At 47.1% G+C, this 8,692-nt stretch overlaps 1 protein-coding gene across 1 annotated transcript in view; it reads left to right on the forward strand.

Moving 5' to 3' along the window:
• Positions 1-203: 203 nt before the first annotated feature.
• Positions 204-8,692, forward strand: part of ADAMTS9 (ADAM metallopeptidase with thrombospondin type 1 motif, 9) — a gene marked incomplete at both ends in the record, with an annotated part of 59,284 nt that continues 50,795 nt past the window's right edge. Inside the window, 1 exon segment of the mRNA XM_010157792.1 lies at positions 204-366. Coding sequence (XP_010156094.1) covers positions 204-366 — 163 coding nt within the window.

Below are 8,692 nucleotides of genomic sequence, written 5' to 3' on the forward strand. Positions count from 1 at the left end.
CAGATTAGTAATTTGCTTTCCATAAATGCCAGGCTGCAGGGAGCAGCGTAGCCCGGGTGCAACGGGAGCTGGACCTTTGTGCCTTTGCAGGGATTGCCGCGGAAGCGGGTGCTCGCGCACCTCCCTCGTTCTGTTGGGTAGTCCTGCTCCGTGGTTTGTCATCACCTGAAGCTGACCCCCTGCTCCTCTCTGTTCCCTCTCAGCTAGGCACGTTCAAGTCTGACGATGGGGACTATTTCGTAGAGCCACTGCTATCGCTCGAGGAACAGGAGTATGAAGAAGAGCACAATAAACCTCATCTAGTCTACCGACACCGGACACCTCCAACCAACTCTTCAGGGGACAGGCAGACTTGCAATACGCCAGGTACTCCTTTTGTTACTGCCCTTGATGACTGGACGCTTACAAAAGGGACTTAATTTGCGGTGAAAAGCCAATAGGTTTGTGTGGGACAGAAGGGATGCGGAGTTGAGGGTCCCCTATAGAAATGGTACTGCGTGTGCTAGGACCAGGCTCGCGGTGGTACTGCTGTCCTGGAGAGATGTGGTGCGCCTGTGTGCTCTAGTAGTCGGTTATAAAGAAATTGTGGTCGTGAAACATGTGACGGTTTCCATTTCATCCCTGTTGTAAGACTGGCAGGAGATCCTTTGGGCTGTCTTGCCTTAAATATCCCATGAGCCTTTAAACTTGCTTGCTGCCCTCTCCTATGTGTATTTCCTAACCATCCTACTCTGATTTGCTCTCTGTCTGAAATTCTGTTTCTGCCCTTTAAGTGACATCCTTCTGTCTTGGTCTTGCTGTGCTCCTGGTCTTCCCTCCCCAAATCTCATTGTGAGTTGCAACATCTTACTTCTTTCTGGGGGAAATGAGAAGATCCTAACACCAACCCTGACAGTTCTTCCCTTATTAATCACTTTTCCATGGTTCATTTTCAAAGGCTTTTATTTCCTCATGGCCATTCCTCCACCAGCACCATCTCCCTGACCTCTTCACTCCCTCTTTCTAGTCTTCGCACATATGAAAGAGCACGAGCATTTTTATCTCCCCTTCACGTGCCTTGGTGAGCAGTAGCCTTGCTTCTACTGTCCTTATTATCTACAGTGGCCTCCTGCTGCTCTCTGCTTCATTGACTTCCTGATTTTCACAATTAATCCTGTCCTTTGGCAGCAAATACCTAAGTTCTCTCTGAAGAAGCTTATTCCTTTGGTCTGCTGTTTTGCCCTCCTCCTTTGGCCTGCAGCTAGATCTACAGGAGCTTTAAAGCCTAAACAGAGTAGACCTTGACTGGCTTCCCTGCAAGCCACTCACACGCTGCAAAGTAGGTGGAGTTGCTCAGGGAGGAAAGGTGGAGGAGAACTCGCGTGGTGCCAAATTTAGACTGCATTTAGCACGCGTGCCTCGTTTGGCACCCGTGACTGTGGATGGCAGCCGTGCTGTTGAGCTTGCACTGAGAGTGCACTGAGAGTTCACGCCAAGGCAGAAGATGCTCTGGTGCTCTGTGACCAGCCAGAGCTGATGGCACTGGCAACACGTGTTTCTTCTAGAAGATATGTGGATACGTGTCCACATGCAAACATACATGCTGGGGGACAGTGGTACCTCTCACAAGGCTGTCGTTGTTTATTCTTCCAAGGGTTGCTGCTGGACTATGCCATTCTGGTTTCTCTCTTCCAGCTGTTTCTGCTCCCTTCTTTGAGATCAGATGCAGGAGACTCAGAACAGTTGGAAAGAAACACGGAATCTGGCACATTGCATCAGTAGCCCTTGGAGGAACGGAGCAGCAGATCACAGGACTCATTGAAGCAAAGGTAGCTGGGAGGGCTCTGACACTGATAATCGCTTGTGGACTTTATGCAGTTCTAACAGTCTGCTGTCTTTCACCCTGCTGCATCATAGCTTCCATTTCGGGTATTGTTCTTCTGGATCATGGTTCACAAGAATAATACTCTGTCTGTGATATTACCTACATGGTGTATATCTCTTTCTCCTCCTTTCCAACGTGCTTTGCCTCTTGCTTGTCTCTGTTTCTTAGCTCTTCTCAGTTGCTTTGTGTAGTAGAGGGAGTAGATAGTGCCTCTGAAAACACAGGCTTAAGGGTTCCAGATAGGTGTGACAGTCATACTTGTCCTCCTGTACTCTTCCCCTTTGTCTCTCTCTGTTTCTTTTACTGTTGTCTACATTTTTAAAAGGGAATGATGCTTTGGTCATACGCGTTTGGTGAACAAGTCTTGGTCACTTCATTTAAGGAGCAAGCGCAGGGCAGCTTGGGTGGTGCTGCACCTTGGTGTTTCTCACTGCCAAGAAGGGAGAGAGAAGGTGTCTTGTGTCTTTGGAGCAGAAGGGAAAATGCGAGATTTAGCAGCGCTCGCTGTTTTGGATGGGCTGCATCTGTCACTCCTACCGGACAATCGTTTCATGAGAGTTTGGGAGTTTGTTATAGTTGTAGGGTGTTGTGTGAATCCAGCCTTTTGTCAGAAGAACGTGTGAAAAGGTGCATTTGCATTGCAGGCTTCTGGCAGGGATTGAAATTTACTCAGAGAGGAAATTCATGCGAGGGAAATCATAAGTACCCACCCTGCAGTGAGCAAGGGAGCCCGCGTTGCTGGGCAGTGGTGCTATTAAGAATGGCTTTCTGATAGTCTTCTTCCTGGAAATGATTAATAAGCAACATACTGAGGTGCCCTTGCCATGATGATGTAATTATAGACTTCTTGTAGTATCCAGGAAAAGTTTCCCTTGTGAATTGACTGACAGATTGACTAAGAGCTTTCATTTTCAGTGGTCTCCCTGGTGTTACTTTAACTTTTCAGCATCCTCAGGTCAGCTTAGAAAAACAGGTATTTTTGATCTGAAGTTTTAATTAGTAGTTTCTGATAACAGTTTTAAGTCCTCTGACATATGAGATACTCTGCAGATGTTCTGGAAAAAAAAAAAAGAGGTCTTTCTGCTCTGAACGCTGATGGATATTGAATGCAAACTGTGCTCTGCAGATGAACTTTCATAGCACAACGCCGGGGTCTCCTGGCAGTGCGCTCCAGCCGTCTGGTGTATAGCTCAACCGCCGCAATAAAAACTTTGTCAAAAGTTTTCCTTGGGGTGACGGGTTAATGTAGTTTCAGTCATAGGAAATGGTGCAATTTCTCCTCCTTCCCTTCTTTTAGTTAGTACCGTGAATCAATTTGTCATCTGGTCGAGGATCTGGCAGAATAATTAGTTGTGCTTTACTGAATAGCCCTGACGGGATGAAGACTTGGCCAGGCTGACGGTGTGATGTCACTAGGTGCAGCGCCACTACCACCCATCGCTTCATGACAGCAAGAAAAAATTATTAAATATCCGCTTTTTTGAGGTGGAGGAGGAAGAGAAAAGAAATTCTGATCCTAAAAAAAGAAAGAAAAGGAAGTGGCTCATTGCGAAGCTGGAGAGCAGAGCTTTCCTGCGCCTCGCGGAGGAACAACCTGACTCCGATGATAAAAGGCGTGTGGCTGCATCCTGCGGTGCCACGGGGAGTTGTGTCCGCCATGCCAGCCAGCTTTGGGGGGCTGGCAGCAGCTCTCTGACCTGCCCCCATCCTGTCTGACCTCCCTCTGGGAGCTGACCAGCGAGCCCTACCCATTGGCTTCCACTTGCTCTGCAACTTGTGTCCCTTTCTGCTGCCTGTCCTTTCCCATTTCCCATGGTTTTTGTCAATCTTTATATGTATATTCTGGTTGTGGGCTTCTGTGGAGTCCTCCTCTTCCAGTTTTGTTAGGTTTTGTGGTAGCTTTAGCCTTTTACTGAGCCTTACCCACTCATTCTGCCTGTTGGCCACCCATTGTTCCGAGACAGATGTGTCCTCCACCTGCATGGTGGCACCGAGCCACAATTGTCCTGTGGCCATGAGTATAAACGCAAGAGTTGGGCTTTCTTGTTTCCCCACTTCTGTTGTATGTTCAGCTATTTATGGCTCCAAACTTTGCAAATTCCGTGGTGCAGGACTCCCGAATAAACTCTTTTGGGCAGCTCCTTCTTTGTTCTCAGTCTGTTCACTGTTGTGCTCTCCTGATCTGTATGTTGTGTTCCCTTCCCAGCTTTGTTAGTTAAATACCTTCCCCTTCTTGCCTTGTTTTTCATAATTCTTTAATATTTAAGACCCATCTGTGGGTGAAATGAATAAATCAAGGACTGAATATATAGCGAGCACTAGCTGTTGCCATGACTCGTTGCTGGTCAGCCATGCCCATCCTGCAGCTGGTTTTAGACGTGGGCTCTGGAACTGCATGTGAGGATCTTGCACAAAGTCCTGGCTCCTTAATGAGAGTGCTTAAAGTGGGAATATCTACCACTGGCAAAACTCCTCATGCACAAGCAACAATAACACTCTGATGGTGCCAAACTAGTAGAAAGATGATTAGAGCTTTTTCTCTTTCTGGAGGAGGGCCAAGGGGCTGTAGCCAGCAAAGAGGCCTTTCAGCAATTCGTGCTGAGGTGGTGAGATTTTGGAAGCGGGCTTGGATGAGTGCAGGACAGAGCAGATTTTACCTGTATAGAGCTGGCTGTGCCCCCACCTGCTGCCGGCGGAGGTGGGGAAAGCCTGGTGACTCGGCTGCTGACGTTGCTTTCCAAACACCCATCAAGCATTACCAGCACGGATGGCCGTGGGGCACAGCCTGGAGGCTTAGCACATCCCAGTACCTGCCAGAAACGGATGCAAAAAGGTCTCAAATCTGTAGCTGTGTCTTTAGTTGCAAGTCATTAAAGCAGCCTGGGAGGCAGCGCATGCGGCCAGGCACAGCGGCTCCAAAAAGGCAAGACCAACGTAGTCATCCAGGCGAGGAGGAGAAAAGCGTGTGTGTGTGTTGTGTTGAGAAAGTGGCTGCAATAAGCACAAGGCAAACCAGCAGTGTGAACCACACCTCGCTGCCGTGACACAGGCACAATCAGTAATATGTCACTGATTTTTCAGTTGCATTAATGAGTAATTTGTAATAGATTACCCTTTGGTAGTAACTTTAACAAGCATTCCCACTGAACGTGACACTGGGGAGCCACCGGAGCAGAGGACTCTCAGCACGAGGCCAGGCTGGATGAGGCTTTGAGAAACCTGGTCTAGCAGAGGGTGTCCCTGCCCATGGCAGGGGGGTTGGAACTAGGTGGTCTTTAAGGTCCCTTCCAACCCAAACCACTCTGTTATACTGTGTGTGAGACCATGTGATAAATTATATACATACAAACTATGTACGAGCCCTGTGTCTTCAGCAAGTGCCTGGTGCTGCCAGCTCGATGACTGCGATCCCGTTCCCGTGTGGTAATTAGCACCGGCCCGCTCAGCCCTTACAGATGGCTGTCATCTCTCTCCCAGTGCCACCCAGCTGCGTGGGAAGTCACTGGTGAGCCCATGGCACAAGCAGGAGATGGTCCTGCCACCACGTTCCCACGTGCGTGGGAAGGGTTGGCCAGGTTGAGGCTGCCAGGGTGTGGGTTTGTTAATGTGTCATGAGTGTCGTGGCTGGGAGGTGACCTGGGGGTGCATGCACTGAGGGTCTGACACCACGGCTAGAGCCCGGCTTTGTCCCTTTCCATGTAACGTGGCCTCTTGTTGGTGCGGGGGGGTGATGAGCTCTTCTGCTGGAGCTGTGGTTCGAGGTGTATACCCAGTGTTAGGGCAGCGGTGGGGAACGGGGCCAAATGGGCTGGAGGTGGAAAATTTCATACTCGTTCTACCGACCATTCATGTGTGTTACATTTTTCTTGTATAGCAGATTTGAGGCAGAATCTTTGAATGCCTTTTCCACAGGACTCAATGTTTGTACTCTTGCGACTAGTCCATGGCGAAATCCCTGATCCTTTGCAGTCAAACTGTTGGTCTTGAGCCCTTTTGTATTTTTGCTATTTCTTTTGAACTGTTTGTCTTGCTTCCAACTGTGACCTTATTTTGGTTTTCAAGTCCTTCATCCAGCAGTATTTCACATTCTAGGTGTCTGGTTTCCAGGCAGGTCTTCAGGCAAATTCTGTACTGCTGGGTCTGACGTAACCATGGGGTTGCAGAAGATCTGCAGGGAGGTTTTCCAAAGCCTTTGCTTCCAGGTTGAGCAATCCTTGAGCTCTTTCAAAAAGTCTGTTTAAACTGTCAGCTTTGCTTTTGGCCTCAGGGTAAGACATCTACTTCGTTCTTTCCCTCTGAAAAGCTTCTCATCTTAAGGAAGTGGATTGTAATTTATAGTCAGATAGTAATTATTTCAAGCTTCCTTCCCTCCCAAAACGAGCAAACGAGAGAGTTACGTCACAAGTCCCATACGCTAATGTAATTAATTCTATTTCTGGCTTCCTATTGAGGTAATAGCACAGTAACAGCCAGCTAGTACTTGGTCAGATGGGCCTGGGATGTCAAACACAAGCTTTTCCCATACTGAGTTGGGAAAGGGATCAGGCTGTAATGTTTGTGCCATCTTGCTGTGGTACTGGCAAGTGAAATAAGGTATTAGACTGACATCGGTTAAAAAAAAAATTATTTCAGCCAGTGATACAGATCCTGTAATTGCAGTTTTATGTGAAAATTTCTTGATGTGAGTTATAAACAAGGCACTTAGATTTTGTTGTTACTAGTATTGAAAATGTGTCAAGCATCTATCTGGCAAGAAAGTTAAATTCCCTAACAGTGGAAGACCAAGATTGTGACCAAGAAAATTATTATTGATTGGTTATTGTTTTGCAACTTGGACACGGTAAGTGAACAGAGTTAAATTGTTCTCCTGGAATCAAAATGGATGTACTTGCAATTTTGCATCACCTTTAAAATCATGAAGAAGGGCAAGTGGGAGAAGCAGGGAGGTATTACTGGTGCTTTCCCTCTATACCCCATGGCATATACTAATGAAAATGAACAGATTGTTCTATGATGTCCCTTCCCACTTGCCTGTATTGTCATTACCAGCATTCCTGGGGCACAGCTTCTTTTTAATGGGATATTTTTCCTTATCTTCTACTGAGTGTCAGTACAAAGATTCAGTGGTGGTCTTTTTGGCGTGGTACCTCCTTGGTATCACTGGATATGAGCACAGGTAACGTGTTGGTGTACTTGCGACCGTTATGCATTCAAAGTTGCATTAAGAGCAAACAAGCAGAGGAGTTTGGTTGCTGAGGGGATTTGCAGGGCAGAAGTTGGGTGGTGCAAGTTGCAACCTGTAGAGTTCTGGGCAAAGAGGTTCAAGTAGTGCAGGCAGCAGCCCTGGATGTTTTCTTGACCTGCTAAAATGCCACCAGTTACGTCAGTAGTATGTTCGTAGTGGTTTGATCCACAGCCTGGCTTTGGTGTGTGTCTACTCATAGGTGAAACACTGGGTTGTACTTAGCAAACTGCCAGGCCCTTCGCAGTGTCAGAATGGTTTTCAAGGGTATTTTGCAGTTTTTTTCAGTCATTCTACAGAGCTAGGTGTTTTTTGGTGTTGCTTTTTTTCTCCTGAACCATTGAGTTGTGGAACTGGTATTGGTGATTTTTCAGCACTGTGGTATCTGTGAAAGGTCTGATATTTTACTGTGATTTCAGTAGTTTCAGCCATGAAAGTTTGTGTTGTTTGGTCCAGCTCTTCCTGATGAAGGTTGAAATTCCAGTTGACCTCTGTCAGTTAAGTGAGTTCAGATTAATTTGCATTTGAACACAGATCAGAAAAATCAAGCCAACTTTCATTTTCACTGTTAGTGCGGAATGTCTTTCTCTTTGGATCTTGGCTGGCCTGGATCCTTCATTTCCCTTCTGATGTAGGTCATTGATTTTGTCTCTGTCAATAAAGACAATTTTCCCTTTCTAGCTGTAGCAGCAGCTCCAGTTGCGCAGTGGATAAAGCTATCCAGAGGGAAGTCAGGATTAGCCTTGCTCATAGGACTGGTCATCTCAGTATGGGACAGAGCAAGGCAGGCGCTGCTCCCCCGTTACCTTAGCATCCCTGGATGTTGGCCAGGCAGGCCAAGAAGCTGCTGTCAGTGAAGAAGTGTTCAGCTTTGGGCGATGCTGGCCACAACAACACACCAACGGTAACAAAGGTAGAGTTTGCCTTCATCTGAGATAGATATATTGAAAGATAGAGATATAAAACATCTGGATACAGAATTAAAACAGACCAAGGGCTAGAAAAATCTTTTTAAGCTTAGGACCTGTTTTGGTCCTAAAGAGGATGCAGGCTCTGTCCCATTTCCTGACAAGAAGAGCCTAAAAACGTGGTTTGATTTCAGCCAGTGTGACCTCTGCATGAAGAAAATCCCTTTTACTTCTTGTCTCTCTTTTCCAAGAGATGGCAATCACTTCACAGGCCGCTGCTGTACCAGCCACAGGCGGCAAATTCAGGCCAGCCGACGGTAGCCGGATTTGTACCGAGGCGTTTGGGCAGGGTTTGGTGCTGTGGCTCCTGCTCGGGTTGATGGAGGCAGGTCAGATGCTGACTGACCGCCTGGAGGGAGCTCAGCTGAATTTTGATCTGCTTTATGGAGGTGTGCAACAAATAATTAACCTTCAAACGATAGTTCTATCAGCTGCGCAGCTGGATCAGAGCAGGTCTGGGAGCATTATGGGCCAACTGCTGAGGATCAAATTTTGTGCTAAAAGCCCTAGGTCACACATTCAGAAAATGTCTGATGGGAAGTTGGTTTGAAAGGACCACGCTCCTTTTCTAGCAGGGAGAGGTTGTTAATGTTATTAGCTCAAGGAGTAGATTTCCCC

This window comes from Eurypyga helias, unplaced genomic scaffold, assembly GCF_000690775.1.
Source record: "Eurypyga helias isolate BGI_N326 unplaced genomic scaffold, ASM69077v1 scaffold1358, whole genome shotgun sequence".
NCBI classification, from domain to species: domain Eukaryota; kingdom Metazoa; phylum Chordata; class Aves; order Eurypygiformes; family Eurypygidae; genus Eurypyga; species Eurypyga helias.